The sequence below is a fragment of the Camelus dromedarius genome, chromosome 3 (genome assembly GCF_036321535.1).
Source record: "Camelus dromedarius isolate mCamDro1 chromosome 3, mCamDro1.pat, whole genome shotgun sequence".
In the NCBI taxonomy this organism is placed as follows: domain Eukaryota; kingdom Metazoa; phylum Chordata; class Mammalia; order Artiodactyla; family Camelidae; genus Camelus; species Camelus dromedarius.
In genome coordinates this window covers 65,907,945-65,928,208 of record NC_087438.1, presented here as the reverse complement: position 1 = coordinate 65,928,208, position 20,264 = coordinate 65,907,945, and the positions used below count along the sequence as shown (strand labels likewise).

Genomic DNA, 20,264 nt, shown 5'->3' with positions numbered 1-20,264 from the left:
GCTCTCAGAGAAAAGGGTTTTAGCTGAAGACTAGCAGACTTGTTAGGTTTAACTTACTCTTCTCCTTACTTAATAAAAAGCAAAAACTAGATAAAAGCAAAAAGAGAACCAAACCTCATCTGCCCAAAAGAATAATAATACGGCTTGAAAGATTTACAAAGATAGAAAATACTGGAATCTTCCAACACTAAGTTTCCTGAAAAATGCCAGCTTTCCTAAACAAACTGAACACCCAACAAAGCATAAATTCCTTTAAAAAAAAAAAAAACCCACAACACCAGAATCAAGTCTACCCAGAATTACTTACTAGATTATTAGATGAGACTTGGGACCTTAGGCAAATGAAATAAATAATGTATAATGTCCTGAGCTGGTGGAAAGATACTTATGGAAGAAATGTTAGTGGAAATTTGGAAGTAAGTTTTGTTCCTGACTGAATATGGATAAATTGAAATTATAACTTTACATGGATAATACTGTTGAAGGTTCTGTTTGAATGTTAAACAGACAAGGTGTCCACCTCTGACTAACCAACACTGGAGTCTGAGTCTATGAATTAGACTTGGCTGTGGTAAAGACAGAATCAGGCAATGGCAAAAACAGAAACCTTAGCACAATCTGATAAAGCAGTGTATTTCAAAACTGGCAGAGAATTTTCTAGGTAGTTCTGGCATTCCTGAAGGAAGGAAGAGTTTTAAGGGACACTGAAGAATGGACAGACAGGATAAAATACATGTTTCTCTTTCTTTAGGCCTTTGACAACATAGTAATCTTTATCTCTGAACAGGACACGTTTAATAACCACAGTCAACTCTGACATTCTCAGTTGTTTGGTAAGACTGACATTAGTAAGTAAAGCCCTACTGCCTTATTCCTGAATCTTGAGAAATAGCCCTAATGTCAACTATTACAAAATAGAACTCATCCTAAAGATTACAACATTTTAGTGTAACAAAAACCCTTTGTTAGACTCCAAGCTTGAATTTCTGATCACCATACCTACAGAAATTATTTATTTGGTGTACTATTTGGTGTAAGAAGCAATTCTGACTATCATTTACTGGCTATGTAGATCTTGAGTCAATTAACCTCTCTGACACACTGTTTCTTCATCAGCAATATGAGGCTAATGCCCCCAACTCAGTTAGTTTATAAAATAAAAAGACATTTGTAAATGAGAGCTGCAGACAACTGCCAGCACAGATGATACCTCCACGCACGCTAGATTCTTCCCCATTTCCCATAAAAGAGAAAATCAATAAAGCAATTGTTTATTTGTAGAGCATTAATTTTTTCAAAACACATTTACTACTGGGTAGCATTAAAAATGATAAAGATTATTCATATTTATAGACAAGGGAGTTTATAATATAGTTGCACATGGGAAAAAGAGAGGGCACTTTTCTCTGTGTGTGTATTACTCTCTGCCAGGTACTGCACATTTTACAGGAATTTTAAAAATCTAATTCTTGAGAGGGCAGGATAATACTGGCACTACAGTATTCGAGTTGTGGAAGGTGAGGTTGAGAGAGAATTACAGAGCAGTCTGCCAAGCGCACACAGCTGGCAAGCTGTATGGGAGGGATCTGAACCCAGGTAGATGCCAGAGGCCATGTTTTACCACACTGCTTCCTAATACATGGAAATAAAAAGCCAAAAAGTCACCTGAAACTATTCTCTCTCAATCTCTCCATCAACCTCCCTCTCTCTAGTTGACCCTTGAACAATGAGGAGGCTGGGGCAACAACTCTCTGTGCAGTAGAAAACCTGAGTATAACTTATAGTCAGCCCTCCTCATCTAAGGACTCAACCAACTGTGGATCATGTAGTACTATATTATTTACTATTGAAAAAAATATGAATATAAATAGACCTGTGCAGTTCAAATCTGTGTTGTTCAAGGGTCAGTTGTAGACAATATATATATTTGAGCAATGAATAATTCAGCTTGGCTAGATGAAAGAATGCACACTGGAGCAATTGAAAATATAATCAAATTTATAAGAAGGCCCTGAATATCAGAATGATGAGTTTGAATGTAATCCTACAGCATTAAGAAGCAAACATAGCTGTTGAAAGAGAAAATGAGAGGGACGGAGGGAGAAACCGAGGGAGGAAGAAAGAGAAAGAAAGGAGACAGAGAGGGGTGGGGAGAGACAAAGGGAGGGACAGAATGAAAAGAAAAAGCCAAGACTGCACACATTTTGGGACACAACAGAAAGTGCTAGGGGTTTTATATCAAAGACTGCGACAAGAAGAACTACAACAGAGATGTAACTGAAGTGTTATGAAAGACCAGAGAGGGAATTATTAATCCCAGCTGGGGGAAGAATGAAACACTTCAAGGAGAGGGTGATACTCAGCTGGGTCTTGAAGCAGCAACGTGGCTCTTCTAGACTGAGCCTTTTAGGTTTTATCAAGGCTGCGGCATCTGCATCAAGGGCTAAATCTGGGGCACAAAATGTAAAGAGAGATTGATTTTTTTTTTTTTCTGATTTAAACTAGTCTTAATATCCTTTCAAAAGGATTCTGAAAAATTCTTTGGTTTAGACTTGACAAAAACTCTAGCCGAAAGGTGAGTAAATGACATTGAGCATGTACTCAATGTAGTCTACACTTTCCCCTGAATACGAACAGGTCTCCATCCTGTAATGTGGAGCATAAAGCCGTACAGCAGTGTTACTGCTGATAAACAGCAGATAATCCTTACCTCTGCCCTTATCTCTAAGAGTTATGGGGTACATATGATCACCTTTTCTGACATAAGGAGTATGCCCTTCTTAATTAGCAAAATAGTAAGATCCAAATACATTGTGATTAAAATAAAGTTCTTTAGTCTAGAAAGGGAAACCAAATACAACTAAATGTGTTCAAAAGGTAGACAATATTCCCTAGAGGGGATCAAAAATATGAAAAAAAGAATTCCACCATGTTTCTATCACGAAAAATAATCCTTTTTAGCTTAAAGAGACCCTTTTCTCCTTCTATATTGTCAGTACAGATATTAGCTTTCTTAGGTCCCTACTGTGAAATTAAGGTGTAAAATCCAGTCAAATAATTATTTACAGACAGAGTCAAATGACAAAGAAAAGCAGAGGAACCTAATTAGAACAAATGGCCAATTCTGACAAATTACAGATACACCAGACGTTTAAACAATTTTACTCTTTAAGATGAAGAAAATTCAATCAGGACTTGCTTTTTTTAAAAAGGTGTATTCAACTAACTGGAGTTTTCCTTCTAATTACATTTTTACACTATCTTTTAAGTCTGCACAACATTCTAGACTTAATGCTGTCCAATAACATTTTTTGCATCGATGAAAATGTTCAATATCTGTGATGTCCCATATGGTAGCCACTAGCCACAAGAACATTAGAAATGTAGCTACTGAGACTGAAGAAGTAAATTTTAAATTTCATTTTTTTGCAGCTTTAATGACATAATTAACATACAGTATTATGTAAGGTTAAGGTGTACAATGTGTTCATTAGATACACTTAGACATATTGTGAAATGATTACCGCAGCAGCATTAGTTAAGACTTCCATCACCTCACATAATTACCATTTCTTTTCTATAGTAAGAATATCTAAGATCTATTCTCTTAGCAATCTTAAATATCTAATACAGTATTGTTAACTATAATAATCATGCTGTACATTAGATCCTCAGAACTTATTCATCATATAAGTGGAAGTTTGGACCCTCTGACCACCTTCTCCCTATTTCCCCCACTCCTCGGGCCCTGGCAGCCACCAGTCTACTGTTTCTATGAGTTCAGCTTTTTTAGATTCCACACATAAGTGAGGTCATATAGTCTTTGTCTTTCTGTTTGACTTATCTCACTTAGCATAATGCCCTGAAGGTCCATCCATGCTGTCACAAATGGCAAGATTTCCTCCTTCTCGTGGCTGACTAATATTCCATTGTGTATATATACCACATCTCCTTTATCCATTTATCCATGGACAGACCCTTAGGTTGTTATTATTGTGAATAATAATATTATTATTATGAATAATGCTGCAACAAATATAGAAGTGCAGGAATCTCTGTGACATCCTGATTTGATATATATGCTTTGAATATATACCCAGAAGTGGGATTGCTAGATCATATTGGTAGTACTATTTTTCATCTTTTGAGGAACCCCCATATTGTTTTCCACAGTAGCTGCACCAATTTACATTCCCCTCAATGGTGCACAAGGGTTCCCCTTCCTCTCCAACACTTGTTATCTCCTGTCATTTTGATGACAGTCATTCTTACAGGCATGAGGTGGTATCTAATTGAGATTTTGATTTGCATTTTCCTTCTGATTAGCAAAGTTGAGCACCTTTTCATGTTTTTGTTGGTCATCTGTATGTCTTCTTTGGAAAAATATCTATTCAGTTCCCCTGCCCATTTTTGCTATTGAGTTGTTGAGTTTCTTAAATATTCTGAATATTAATCCCTTATCACATATATGATACCTCATATTTTCTTCCATTCTGTATGTTGCCATTTCATCTTGATAACTGTTTCTTCTGCAGTGCAGAACTTTTTTAGTTTGAGATAGTTCCACTTACTGATTTTGAGTTTTGTTGTATGTGCTTCTGGTGCCATATATAAAAAATTGTTGCCAAGACCCATATCAAAGAGATTTTCTTTATGTCCTCTTCTAGGAGTTTTACATTTAAGTCTTTAATCCCTTTCAAGTTAATTACTGTGAGTGGTGTAAGACAAGGGTCCAGTTTCATTCTTCTGCATGTGATTACCTAGTTTTCCCAGCATCATTTATTGAAGAGACTATCCTTTCCCTGTTGAGTATTCTTGGCTCCCTTGGCAAATATTAGTTGACCATATTTGAAGGAATTTATTTCTGGGTTCTTGATTCTGTTCCATTGGTCTATGTATCTGTTTTTCTGCCAGTAACATAGTCTTTTGATTACATACTATTTTGATCACTTAATTTTTGTAGTATAGTTTGAAATCAGGAAATATGATAACTCCAACTTTTTTTCCCCTCAAGATTGCTCTAGTTGTTCAAAGTCTTTGTGGTTTCATACAAATTTTAGGATTGCTTTTTCCTATTTCTATGAAAAAATGCCACTGTAATTCTGTTGCACTGAATCTATCTATATCTATCTATAGATATAGATAGATTTTTTTTTTGATATTTGGTTGTATTCACCAGAGAAACCATCTGATCCTGGGCTTTTCTTTGTTGTGAGGTTTCTGATAACTAATTCAATCTCTCTACACATTACTGATCTGTTCAGATTTGTTATGATTTGGTTTTAGTAGATTGTATGTTCCCAGGAATTTATCCATTTCTTCTAGGTTATCAAATTTCTTCACCTATAATTACTCATAGTAGGCTCTTATGATCCTTGTATTTTTGTGGTATCAGTGGAAATGTTTCCTCTTCATTTCTAATTTTGAGTCTTCTTTTTTTATTAGTTACTCTAGCTAAATGTTTGCCAGTTTCATTTATCTTTCTAAAAAACCAGTTCTTGTTCAGTTTTGTTGATCCTTTCTACTCTTTTTCTTGTATCTATTTCATTTGTCTGCTCTGATCTTTGTTATTTCCTTCCTTCTGCTAATTTTGGGCTTAGTTTGTTCTTTTTGAAGTTCCTCAAGGTGTAAAGTCAGGTTGATTATTTGAGATCTTTTTTTTTTCTTAATGTAGACATTTGTCACTCTAAACTTCCCTCTAGAACTGCTTTTGATACATACCATAGAATGCATACATCACTATATTACAATATTAGAGCATTCTGAGTTTTAGTATATGCTTACCTTTTCCAGCAATGTTGTACGTTTTCACGTTATTCATTAGCGTTCTTTAATTTCAGCTAGAAGTATTTCTTTTAGCATTTCTTGTAAGGCAGGTCTAGTGGTAATGGACTCCCTCAGCTTTTCTTTTTGTATGGGAAAGTCTTTATCTCCATTTCTGAAGGATAGCTTTGCTTGATAGAGTATTCTTGGTTGGCAATTTTTTTTCTTTCAGCACTTTGAATATATCATTTGATTCTTGTTCTCTAGTTTCTGCTGAGAAATCCAGATAGATGTATGGGCATTCCCAGTAATTTATGAGCTTCTTTTCCTTTGATGCTTTTACCTCTGACAGTTTGATTATAATGTGTCTTAAAGAAGATTTCCTTAAGCTGAATTTGTCTGGTAACTTATGAGCTTCATAAAATTGGATATCCATATTTCTCCCCAGATTTGGGAAGTTCTCAGCCATTATTTCTTTAAGTAAGCTTTCTGTCCCCATCTCCCTATGTTCTCCTTCTGGAGCTCCAATAATTCACAGACTGTTTCTTTTGATGGTACCCTACAAATCACGTAGGCTTTCTTCATTCTTTTTCATCCTTTTTTCTTTGTTCTCCTCTGACAAGATAAAATAAAATTTCCTGCCTTTTAACTCACAAATTCTGTTTCTTGCTTGCTTGACTCTTCTGTTGATGCTCTGTATTGCACTTTTCATTTCATTCACTGTTCTTCAGGCCCAGAATTTCTGTTTGGTTCTTTTTTTATCCCATCTATGTCTTTGTTAAACTTCTTATTTTGTTCATGTATTGTTTCTTGATTTCATTAAAATATCTTTCTGTGTTTTCTTGTAGCTCATCAAGTTTCCTGAGAACGGCTATTTTGAATTCTTTATTGGGTTAAGTTGCAGATGTCCATGTCTTTGGTATCAGTTACTAGAAGATTACTGGAATCCTTTGGTGGTGTCATGTTTCCTTGATTTTTCATGTCCCTTAAATTGTTGATTTGCTGTCTTCACATCTGAAGTAGCAGTCGCCTCCTCTGGTCTTTACTAAGTGCTCTCTTCAATGCATCCAAATGCATATTTTTGGCTTCAGCAGCATGCTGGAACTTTTCTGTTGGAGATGTGGACGATCACAAAGGCTCTCTTATCCAAGCATGATTGCCTAGGACTATTTTTCAGGACCTCCCAGACCACTGCTGAGGGGACTAGAGTCATTTCATGGGCTACTACAGGGCCCAAGGCCAGGTCCAAGGTCTGTATGCTTAGTACCTGATGCATGAATGGGCAAGACTCCTCCCAGGCTCCTTAGCATATAGTGCTGGACCCCACAGCTTCCACAAAGGCCTTTCTGTCCACGGATAGAAGCCAAATTGTTGTTGTTGGGAGAGGAGAATAAGAGGGAGGCATGAATAAGAGACATCTTATTCAGCCATGATGCTGTCATCTAATTTTAATTAATTTAAGTCTAAATAGTCACTTAAAGTTAGTGACCATCACATTGTACAGCACAGTTCTGGAGGCTTTGTTATACATATACTGTCTTACTGAAATTCTCTTATAAAAATAAAATTCAACGAAACTTAAAAGTTACTGATTTTCAGGTATTCAATTAACAGTACATAACAGCTAAGCAAACAGTAATATTTCTGGTAAAAAGTGTCAGAAGTTGTGATTCAGAAGTTTGTTTTCCTTCACAAAGCAGTTACCAGAAATCATGAAAGAATTCCTCTTGACCTCTTATAAAACAGGCTTTCAAGACAATTACCACAACAACATACCAGGGTTCCATTTATGTCCTGGCTCACGTTCTTCATCTCGCCCACAATGAAAGCAATCAGGTAAGTGCTCATCTTCACACTCTCATAAAACTCATCCTGAACAAGTCCATCTTCCATAATGACTGACGACTTCTACAGGCAAAGGGGAAAATGACAGTTCCGTAACTATGAGAATATATGACGGTGACAAACAAACTGAGAAACTGAAAATTCAAATAAGAAATACAAAGTGAAGATGTTGGCATAGTTTAATTTCTCAGCACAAGTTTGTAAACAGCATGGCCCACAGTCTCGGTATGTTCCACCATCTTTCATCCTGAGGACATACTGAGTATAGTAAATATCCTTAAGAAGTTTTTAGTCTCAAAAAGTAGCTTCAAATAAATGTAAGTTAGAGACAGTAAGTAACAGTGGCTCTGTTTCTCCTCTTTAACACACCACCAATACTAAAATCCTTCCTTATGACCTAAGAGTACTCCCCTCCACTGTTAAAAATACATTCACAAAAGAAGAAGCTACAGCTGGTTGATCCCTCCAAATGCTCTGAAATGATTTTGTAAAGTACAGTGTTGTTGACCACAAGAAGGCTAAGTGGGATCAAAGGGGCTGAGTCTGCAGTACGTGCAAGATGAGGGAATGCAGGCAACTTTGCAGTATTTTCCAGCCATGAATTTAAAATGTTTTGGGTTACTAGGCAAGTAAGCATTCGAACTCTCAGAGGAAGGTTAAGGAGAAGAGTATGCCTAGGAGCAGAGCTGCTGAAGGACACACCAGGTCCTCTCCTGCCCACAGGGGTGACTGCATAGTCGTCAGACGTGGCTGCTCCTCCCCACCAGCCGCACGGGCTCTGAGAGGCTCCCATCAGGCTGCACACAGCTCTCAGATGTAACAAAAGGATCCCCTCAGCTCTGTTTAGCATAAAAACAATTCTGCCTCGTTCACCCTCACTGCTTCCCAAGCAGAGCTCACATCCAAGAAAGAGGTTCATGTTCTGGTTGGTAAACCTCCAGGTTACAGTACTGGTTTTTTAGTAACCAGTAAAACACCAAGGTCAGTCATGATTCAACTCTATCAAATAGAATAGCAAATTTCACCACATCTCAGAAAACACCACTGTGCTCTTTAGTAGTAGTTCATAGTGTTAATACTTGCAGGACTTCAGTACGCAGTACACACTTCACATTTCCTGCCCGTACATTCCACATCCCGTCTTTCTCTTTCCTCAAGTGCTCCTGAGGCTGACTTCTCAATTGATTCCAATACATATTTTAGGTTTATTTAAGCAGTTTAAGAAGGATTAAGAATGTATATGATTTTAATCATTCTCAACAGTACGGCAAAGAAGAATCCAAGTATTTATAACAAAGAAAGAGTCCCACTAAAAGATTTACAGTCAAGGAACAGAACAGTACCTTAGGCATATTTGATAAAGCAGTGTATTGCTCATCCCTTATGATCCTGATGATAAATGTGGCTTTAAATGCTGGTTCATCAAAACAAGGAAAAGCAGATCTTGCTGCCAAGGGTTCAAATTGAGTTGCTGCAAAGTACCTAAAACAAATGCAAATCCATCCAATAGTTATTGAGCACCTATTATTCAAGGTACCTTGCCAAGTTCTAGGGATACTAAGATCAACATCACACAATCCCAGCCACTGAAGGAGCCACAGGCCACTGGGAGAGGCAGAGGTTATATGATGGGCAGAAATTTGTCAGGCTGCAAATCACATCTTAACAGTGAGAACAAAGCAATGGAAACAAAGAGTAGGAAACAAATTCTGGCTAGTGTTGGAGACACTGTAAGGAACCTGGTGACAAAATCTGAAGAGGGTCTTTAAATATGAGGAACATGTGAAAAGGTAGAGATGGGAAGAGAGTACACTCTAGAAAGAAGAGGAAGCACAAGGAAAGATCAGTACATGTTCAGGGACTGGGGTGGCCATCCAGTGTGGCTGGAGATGAAGCCACAAAGGTAGGCTGCAGCTGGCCACTGAGGTCTTAAAAAAAGTTTCTGAAGAAAGATTGGTGTGGAAGATGGTCATCACTGGCATTGGTCATCTACATAGACTGGCTTCACAACACTATACCTCCAACTTGCAACCTGCACTTTCAAGACAACTGAAAAAACTAGGGGTCCTGCAGTATGCTGGTTTCCTTTACTCTTGTTAGAAATGAATAAAACATTTCCTCCCCCTCCTACAGCACAGCAATGACACTTGAGAATTTAATTCTAAGTCCTCAATTAAAATTGGAAGAAAAGCATAAAAAGAAGAGAAATGCATTTTATAATTAAGCAAAGGAATAAAAAATATCTTCATCTGGGAAATCACCCAAACATGGCCATAGAGTAATCAGGACAAGCGTGGTCCTGGTGTGCACAGTCAGTATGGTACATCCACAATGATCACTTTGGACATGATGGCCTCATTTGCTTTGGACTTAGTTTCCACCTTTAAAAAACAAGTATAACAGAGTGTGAGATTTGGAGTCAGAAGACCCAAACTCCGCAATGTACCCGCCATATGACTGATGGCAATTCAGTGACCTACATCTCACTTCCTTATTTGTTAAATGAGGATCTAGGTAGAATCCCCTACCAAACACTTACGGTTTTTACTAGAACCAAGAAAGGCTATTCCTAATAACAACTACTTGTATGGCACAAAGTCCTAAACAGGTGTTTATTATAAAAGTTAGATAGTCATAACTCTACTTTCATACTTAAAATTATTATACTTTTGTCCTGGTAAAAATTTGCCCAAATAACTGCTTCTTAGGGTAAGCTGGAAAAACGATAGCAATCAACATACACGAAACAATTTAAACATATTATGTTTCTAACATTCCATTGCTTCACCCCACTCCCAAATTCTTACCCAGTTAACAGAAGATTTTGGAAGAGGGCCACAAAGGACCAGGGGATAAGGTTTTGTGACATCCACGCTATTCAGATGAGTGTCTACTTGGAACATCGTTTTGGACAAAAATTGGATCATAACGTTCTAAGACAAGTAAAATCTAAAATTACTGTTAAAAGAGATGCAATAATACCTATCTTACATAAAAATCCCTTTGAGAAGGCTGCTGCTCAATGGTACTTGTAATCTATCCCATCTAAGCCGAATACCTTGCAGCTTGGTCTTTCATCAATGACTTGCTTTCAGAAATACTAGGTGCAGGTTAAGCACGACCTCTGGTAGCACTGAAGACAATTACGAATTAGCTGAAGGTGAGGTAAGAGAATTCTAAGCACTGGAGGTAACAGTGGGAAAAGGAGAAGAGGTGGGAACTAAGGAGGCACTACACTATAGTGGTTAAGAATGTGACCTTTGTGGTTAAAACGACTTTGGGTTTGAGTTCCCCCTCTGCTACTTTCTAGCCATAAGATGTTGAATGAGTTACTTCATGTGCCTCTGCTTCTTCATCTGTAAAATGAATAAAACATAACTATGCAATTCTTAGTGAGTTTGACAGGTTGGAAGACTAAACATATAAAATGCTTGGAACAGTTTCCAGCACTTAAGTTCTCAAGTAAATATGGGCTGCCACTATCACTGGAATTCAGGAAAGTGCACATGATGTTCATTAAGGCAGGTGAGGGCTGTGAGAATGAAAACAACAACAACAACAACAACAACAACAACAACAACAACAACAACAACAACAAACAGCGGCCCACATTTTGAAAACTCTTGATCTAAATCCTGTTAGGAATGAGGATCTGCTGAAGGATCGTAGACCAAAGACCAACACAGTCAGATCTGCACTTCTAGAAATACGAGTCTGGCAGCAGCACGAAAGATGAGGACAAGAGGATGGGGAAAGCTGTGGTAAGATCAGAGGTGAGGGGTCCAGTTAGGAGGATGCTCTAAGAGTTCAAGAAAGACACCGAGAGATTGAAGGACAAAGAAATAAAACACATCCCCATCCTAAATTTGTTCACTAAGTTCTTCTGGTATCAGTTTGTTATACAGAACCTTAAGTCTATTGTCAACAACTTCTAGATTTAACTGCAAGGTTACTGGTCATCTCCACCCCTTAGATGACATAGGTAAAGTCCCTTACCCTAAGCAGTGTCGATAAATTTGACATTTACACATACTCTGATTTTCCAATCCATAAGGAATGTATCTCTTAATTACTGTGTTTACTTGCTTTGAATTAGTTTTCAGATCTCTTGAAAGGTATAAATAATCTTTTAAACTTTTATCTTGTATCAACATATACAGTCATATGGGGCATTCATTTTATTGAACCAGGTAAGTTAATGGATTCATATATTTTTTAATAGCAGAGTTTCACAGACTAATTTAAGAGATTTTAAAGTACTATTTTAAAAAAAATTACTTCATTTCTCAATTTTAAGAACCTGTCTTTCAAATTTCTATCATCTTCCACAACTCAATCCAGCCCACAGCAAGAGTCAACAAGTGATCATATCCAAAACCACCTGACTCTGCCAGACAACATTCATTCTTCCCATTTCAGCCAGGTAGGCCCAAGACAATCCAAGGACAACAATCTGACTGCAAGAGATGACTAGGGGATTTACCTTAAAGGTCTGTTTGCATACTAAGAACACTATTTCTATGTATATCCTATAATTTCTAGAGATGATGGAGATTATAGAAGGAGAGGTAAAGCCAGGAGGCCCAAACTACCACTGCAGTGATAAATTTGCTTTTCATGTCAGATCTGATGGCAAGAGCCAGCATGTCCTTTATTTTAAAAGTATTTCATCAAGGGGAAAGAGAAAAATTATCTGAATAGGACTACAGATCTTGCTTTGTGTCTTTCTCCACTTAAGAAGGATCAAAAAACTTAAGATAGATTTAAAATATTCATTTCTTTTTTTCTCAGTACACCAACATACATTAGCCAAATGGCAAGCATGAGAAATTCACATACTGGGTTACAAAGGAATACGAGAGAATGCTCCAATGCATTCAGACGATCTGACAAGGACTTTGTACACGTAAGAGGACTGACATTACTGGTACTTAAGAATAACCTGTATGTACTGTGCACTGCATCTTTCCAGAAATTAAAACTACAGCCATGAACACTAAGACTGAAATATAAAATATATGGTCTAAATAGACAGCAGAATTCTTTTATGTTTTAAGTCACTTTTTAAAAAAATTACATTAAGTCTCTCCTAGACTTTTAAAAAATTTCCATCAGAAACCCAAAATAGAATGGCATTAAAAAAAATAAACCAGCAAAGATTAAAGACACTAAAAATGACATCTGTACATATACAACACTTCACACTTTCTTTCTCCACCTCAGTTAGCACCTCCTAAAAGTTCCACACAATAGGAAAATAAGTCCTAAAGAATAATCCATATTTTTCCTTACTCTGCTTCCCATCGAGAGCTTGTAATGTGACAAAAAGACTAGATTCATGTTAGAATATATGAAAAGCTCAAGATAACTTAAGTTTTGGGGATAGAGAATGTAACTGATATAATCTTTATCCACGTCCTTCCATCAGCATGCCCCCACCCCCACCACGACATACGATATATGTGATATATGCTCAAGGCTTTCACTCAGGAAAAATAGTACACCCTTCTGAATCATCGTTCTACTTATTTTGCACATAACCTCTTAAATTAAAAAAAAAATTGCTGTTAATGTCTCTGGTGTGGGCAAAGGGATTCATATTGCAGAAGTCATCAGAGAGCAAAGCAGCAGAATCATGTAAGAGGGCTACATACTTTTTCTCATTACTTTCGTCTGTGTAGGAGATGCCATAAAACCCATAGTAAGAACTAGATATATTTGCAGAATACTCTATCTTCAAGGTATAATTGTGCCCTTCAAGAAGGGCTTCAGGGGCAACAACGGCGATTTGCTCATGAAATGGGTATTCCAGGACTTCAACTGGTTTTTCTTGGCTTGAAACTGCTGACATAAAGGTCACTCTTGAAATATTATGGCCTGTGCTGTGAAGAACAATATTCCATGTGGCCTGAAGAGCCTGGAGGGAAATGGTCACAGAGCCCCTGAAAGTCATCGAGGTGAGGTTTGGGTGGAGATTAAGTTCATAGCGTACTGGCATAATGGCAGTGGGAAGCCTGATCTGTGCCCATGGGAACAACTTCCCATTTGTCGCAAATGGCTGAATCAGTCTCATTGATTGGTTTTTTTTATGGCAGCCTTCTTTGGTAAAGGTACATCTGGGCAGTAGATAAATCACCATGATTACGGAAACAGCAACCACAATGACAAAAGCACAGACCACCATGGTCCTTGCAGAGGGGACTGAACAAGTGCCATCTGAGCTCTGCCTGTAGCCGGATGCACTGTTCCGAAGGCCTGAGCTTCTGTTCATGAAGGACATGCCCAGCAGCTTTGCAGACGACTCATAATCCTCTTCGTCCTCATCCATCTCATGCTCACCAAGACCCCGCACCAGCAGTCGTGAACCCCGGGGCTCATATTCCACCTCATCAGGCTCTAGAGGATGTAAACAAGGCTCTTTGGCTAAATCCACCACATCTGGTTCTTCCTCAAACATGCTGTTTTCAATCATATTCCTGGGGAGCTGAAGCCGATCTAAAAAAACAAAACATAAGGACAAGGCACAGCGTCAGAAAAGAGCTCATAATAAAATGTCTACTAGCAAGACCGTGTTTAAGCTAAGAATATTTTTAATCACTGAGACTTATTCCATCTCTGAACTATAAATAAAACCCTTATAATTTTCTTGTATCATCCATTAAAAACTCAAGCACAAATAAGAGTATATCACAGTCATGAAGTAAGAAAGCTAAATAAACAGACTAGTATCAAAAAAAGGCAGCTGAGATTAAATACTGATTTCCTTAATACACTCCTGCCCAACAACCTGGGACTTTGTCCTGGGCTCTAGAGGGCCTTGATTTGGCCCACCTCTGGCTGTAACTGTCCCCAACAGAGGACAGGTGAGGGGTCAGTAAGATCAAAAAGCTGTGCCCACCCACAGTCCACACCCCTCTTTGCAGTCTGGGCACCAGAACCCTCAGAATTCCTGCCTACAAGGCCTCAAATCTGCTTCCAAGGCTTTGTGGGTCTCTTCCCTCAGTTCCATTCTCCCGAGGGAGTACCACAAACTGGCATGCCCCTCTGCAGGCTTGAATAATGACTGAGCAATTGGCTGGGTTACTTTCTCCCCCTGGAAGAGGGATAATCCTGTTCCACAGCAAAGTGCAAGTGGAAAGTTATATAGGACACTTCCATAATCAAGAAATACTCAAAAATAAGAAAAAAGAACTATAAAAATCAGATAAAACTACATTCCAACCTGTCTTTTCATGCTTCTACAGCATCCAGAAGTACAGCAGACTCCCCTCTGTAACAACCATGTTACCCATCGTGAGTGTAAGGGGATCTGGGGGTGGGGTAGTGGTGGGGGCATTTAAAACCACAAAAAACTCCACTCTCCAACTTGCCAGGAATCACTTAGAAAAAAAGACTCAAAAAGTAGAGGGGTAAACAATCACATATAGACCAATAATTCCCAGAACTAGATCAAAAGTTTGATAACTGAAACCCCCATTAGTCTTTCCCTACAGGGATTATGATAGTACTTTATACACATCATTTCTAATCCTCACAACAGTTCTACAAATGGCAAGTATTATAACTATTTCAGATACAGGAAAACAAACAAAAAACAGAAATACAAGTTAATTTATCTTCAAAAAGTCACAGTTATCTAGTCCTAACACTGATACTGAAGCCCCGGTCTAGAAATCTGATTCCAAATTTTAGATTCTTTCCATTATATTGCATCCCCTTATTCAACTAACACAATGAAGGATGAGAGCTTGTACCTAAATGATTTTCTTCTTCTGTACTTGGCAACGAAGTTGCTCAGAATATTATTTCACCATCAGCAGAGCAAAACTTATATCAAATTAACATCTAGCTTAACAGAAATGCCATGTGCTTTGTGCTACTCAGTAATTACTAATTAAACAGTGGCAACTCATAATCCATGAAACAAAGCACCAATAAGCATTAGGATAAAACTTACAGTCTTACTACTCAAAGTGTGGTCTGCGGACCAGAGCATCTGGATCATATTCCAGCTTTTTAGAAGAGCAGACTCTCAAGTCCCCTCCCTGAATTTCAATGTTAACAAATCTTCAGGAGATTTATGTGAACCTCAGTTTGAGAAGCACTGGTCTAAGCCTTCTCCATGGTCAGATCCCAGGCAGCAATGGACGCTGCATTCCTACACGTGCTCTGGCCACCTCAGACTGCTCGCTCTTCTGAGACAAGCAGAGCTGCTTCTATGCCATTCTGCACATGTCTGTTTTCCTCCCTGTTTCCTCTGCCTACAATGCCATCATTTCTCCCATCCCATTCCACCTGGCAAACACCTATCATTCCATAAGTCAATTTTCCACAATGCAAATTAACAAAAGTTATTTTCTTTTTGTTTTTTCTTTTTCTTTATCAATTTTTAAAAACACACTTTCTTTTCACCTCATCTCACTTCTTTCTGCCTTGGGGAGTACAGAGACTTCAATGAGGCTGCCTTTTCCTACCTCCTCTCCATTCCAAAATTCATAAAAGCTATGCTACTTTAAAAAGTTTTCTTTGAATAAAACTTTTAATCACGTTCTGGGTGTGCGGGTTTAGCAATCTGCCATCCATCCAGCCCCCGTGAATGGTCTGGAAATGGAAGAAGGGTGATAGTTACAACATCCTGCTTCGGGAATTTAACCTCCTAAACTTTCTACAGGGCTCCAACTTCTTGTGACAAAATTTCGTTTTGTTTTGATAGTTAATTGTGGTTGAGGGTCAATTACTTCATTAAGAGAGAAAATATTGCTGTAACTGAACTTTAAAAAAAATTTTAACCCTTAATGGTTAGAAATTGTCTCTGGTAGTTTTTCAGTACTTGGTACAGTGCTGCAGATTAGTCGCTTAATTTGCTTTTTTATTTTAAAATGTCTAAAAGGCCTTTCTGACTTTTTCTAAATCTCACATGGCAAGATTAGGCACTTGTCCATTTGTTCTGTTCTGTGTCAGACCTGATGTAGACAACTGTGGGTCTGAGATATATGGTTTTCTTTAATAAATTTCTAAACTAACTCTAGGTATAAACTCAGCTTAATATTTAGAGCATTCTCATACCTGAATTCTATCCCCTTAGAGCTTTGTTTTTGTGTTTTTTGATTCCTCAGCCATCCCCTGTTTAAAGCCCAGGGGTAACCTACAGTCTGGCTACTTTGGCATCTCCTCTCTGTATTTCAATAACTTCAATCTTTTAACCAGGGCTTAGTCAGATGCCTGCCCAAATCCTGATAACTTACTTTAATTATTTATCACCCAGTCAGATTAACATCTACACAGAAATTTAATCTTTCAGAAATGGAACACATCTTGTCTTATGTTTAAGTCTTTGATCCATTTTGAGTTTATTTTTGTGTATGATGTAAGGGAGTGTTCTAGCTTCATTGCTTTACATGCTGCTGTCCAGTTTTTCCAACACCATTTGCTGAAGAGACTGTCTTTATTCCATTGTATATTCTTGCCTCCTTTGTCGAAGATAAGTTGACCAAAAGTTTGTGGGTTCATTTCTGGGCTCTCTATTCTGTCCCATTGGTCTATATGTCTGTTTTTGTACCAATACCATGCTGTCTTGATGACTGTAGCTCTATAGTATTGTCTGAAGTCTGGGAGAGTTATTCCATCAACCAATCTGCTGTGTTTTACGGCATATTAGAAACAAACTTTTGTATGTGTGTGCAATCACAAGTTAACTATATCCAACCAGGGGAAAACACTTTTATCACAGGTAGCCCATGAAGATGGTACTTCAAGTCTATTTAAGTTTTGCTTTGGATTCTTAAGTGAGTACATTTTGATCTCAGCATTAAATTTTAACATAATACATGACTACCTCTTGCTCTAGAAGGATTTGTTTATATTGAAAGAAGGAAACCTAAAGAAACAGGAAATTTTCTAAAACCTCCTAAATCCACATATACAAGCTATCTATAAACCTAAAGCAAAGAACATCCTAGTTGAAATACTTCAGTTTTAAATAACATAGGCCCATGTGGTTATAATCTAAGAAAACTGAAGCTATTTCTTTTCATCAGATACTGTGAACTTGTGCTCTTTGATGTTGTCTGTGGACCAGTGCCAACGTGCAAACTGTTTGTTACCTGTCTGTGACAGGATACACACAGAACGTTGGTATTTAAAGACTTCTTTGGCAAACTGACTGCAACGTTACATCTATCGAACCTAACAATTTAAAAAATGGAGCTTATATTTTACATGTCTTTTTTCATTTCAGTTCTACAATGATTCACTTTTTAACATGCTACAAAACTTCTGCAAAAGATTAAAATTAAAAAACAAAAAAACAAGGAAAATTAAATCTTCAGCTCAGATAATATGAGAAGCAATGGGATGGATTATCACTATAAAGGCGACCCAGGTTGATATAAAGTTAAAAACTATAACAGCAGCAGTGGACGTGAGGAGGAGGGACTGATTACAAGTCATCAAGTCATGTTAGAGAGTGAGAACACACAGGATCTGATGCTCTGCTGGGCTGGACAGGCCTGCAGGGTGGAGACAGAGGGAAGTCAGTGTCAGTTCCCTATGCACATTCTGGCTTGGATAGTGGGAGGAGGAATGCCATCCACCCAGATGAGAATGCAGGTTCCATATTCTCTTTTTTCTTGGGGGTGGGTACTGAGAATGCAGTTATGAGATGAAATTTGGTATGGGACATGATATATTTACTGTATCTGTCAGATAGCCAGGTGGAGATGTTTGATTAATAGCATACTAAGGAGTTAAAAGTCTAAGTTTAGACAAAGGTTCAAATCCTGGCTCTTCCACTGACTGCTTGATGTTACCAAACATCCCTTAGCGTCAATTTCCTCACCTACAAATATGAAAAACATTACCATTTTGTAAGGATATGTTATAAGAATTATGTTATGTGAGTCTGGACTCAAAAGAGGGATCTGGATGGGAGATTCAGATTTCAGAATCACCTGTGTATACATGATAAAATCACACAGATGGGTGAGACTACTGAAAGGGAGATACGCGTCAGAGAGCATCACCATTTAACAGGGGCAGCAAGGAGAATAAGAAGAATGCACTAGAGGCAGGAAAATGAGGACAGCAGACAGCAAAGGGAGGATTTCATGAGAAGGACGTTAAATGTTAAATGTCTTGCAAAGGTCAAGGACAATGAAGCCTAGAAAGGCCACTGAATTTGGCAACCAGATAACCAGTGACTTTTATGAGGAGCTTTCAGTGGAGTAGTGGGAGCGGAAGCCTGACTTTGGTCGCCCAAAGAAAGAACGGAAAGCTAACAGGGAAAAGCAAGTGCTGCCGCCGATTCTTTCAAGGTACATAGAGCTGTGTATCAAGAAAATAAAAATGTAGGGTCAAACTGAAAGAAGACATGGCATAGAGAAGAGTTAAATCCTTTTGTTTTTGTTTGTCCGTCTGTGTTTAAGATGGAAATAAGTTAAGCGTGTATTTCTGTGAGGAAGGAAAGGCAAAGAACAACAAAATGTGAAGGTAGAGTGGATAAGAGGAAATGCTAGAGTAAAACCCCAGAGGGAGAGGAAGACATCCCAAGAACTCCAGCAGAGTGATTACCTTTCTTCCTCCAGGCCTGGAGGACAGGAGGTGGAGTTAGGGAAGAAGTGCGTATATGAGCACGCGGAGCTGACGGTGTGATGAACAGCACAGAGCCTCCATGTTCTCTGGGACAGAGGAGGCAAGGGCATCTGCCCAGAGCCAAAAGAAGGTATAGGAGTTTTGAGGAGAAAATTAAAAAAAAAAACAAAACAGATGCTACGGGAGAGGACCAAGGCTGGCTGACCCAAGGGCAAAGTATGGCTGAGAGTTCAGTAAGCCCACCGGAATTCATCATACCTCCAGTCTCTACAGATGTCTTTAGAGTGCTTGCCAGCCCAGGTCCAAAAGAAGAGAAAGTGTGTTATGTGTATTTTACCACAATTTAAAATGAAAAGTAAATGGAAAAAATTTTAAAATGCAGAGAAAGCAGATGGTCAATCTGGGGTTAAACATGTAGGGAGGATGTGGTGAGAAGCTAAGGGGAAAATGCACAGAGGCTGCTGGCAAGAGAGAGATTAACTGAGAGGTTCAATTTAGAAAACAGAACAAAAAGTAAAGCTATGGCAAGCAACATGGAGAATAATCTGAATTAAAAGGAACAAACTTCCCACAGACTTTAATCCCTTTAAACTGTCATCACATTTTATGAGAAAATGAAATGAAATGGGTGTATTTTCAAATCAACAAGCAAAACAACTTTAAAAGAATAAGCCTAGTCTAATAAGGCTTTTGGGGCAGACCCATGAATTGCTATATTTAATTAGGTACTACAGCAACTTGCTACATTCAAACTTGGCCCTAAGAATAAAGGATTATTCTCTGAGGCCTCTATGACAGACCTAAATAGAGCTAAAAGCTCTAAAACCATTTATATATTCTAGATCACTTCCAAATGGAAACTTCACCGAATTTCTGAAATGATGGTTAATTATCAAATAAAGTAACTATTTCCCTAATGAGTAGTCCTCTTCCATCAAAAAGAGATTTTATTTTAAAGAGGTTTAACATTGAAAAGGAAAGACTAGACTTTACAACAAAATATTACTCAATCCCGCCTAACCCACACTCAAAGAAAACCTTTTCCTATTAGCCACAATGTCCATGTT

At 38.1% G+C, this 20,264-nt stretch overlaps 1 protein-coding gene across 3 annotated transcripts in view; it reads right to left on the bottom strand.

Annotated features, from left to right (window-relative positions):
- LNPEP (leucyl and cystinyl aminopeptidase) overlaps positions 1-20,264 on the bottom strand; it is a 91,962-nt gene that overhangs the window by 33,640 nt on the left and 38,058 nt on the right. For all 3 annotated transcript variants that reach the window (XM_064482648.1, XM_010993973.3, XM_064482654.1), the window contains 3 exons: positions 13,263-14,103; positions 8,952-9,090; positions 7,540-7,671 (listed from right to left, as the gene is read on the bottom strand). In XM_064482648.1, coding sequence (XP_064338718.1) covers positions 7,540-7,671; positions 8,952-9,090; positions 13,263-14,080 — 1,089 coding nt within the window. In that variant the 5' untranslated portion in view covers positions 14,081-14,103. The remainder of the gene's footprint in view (positions 1-7,539; positions 7,672-8,951; positions 9,091-13,262; positions 14,104-20,264) is intronic.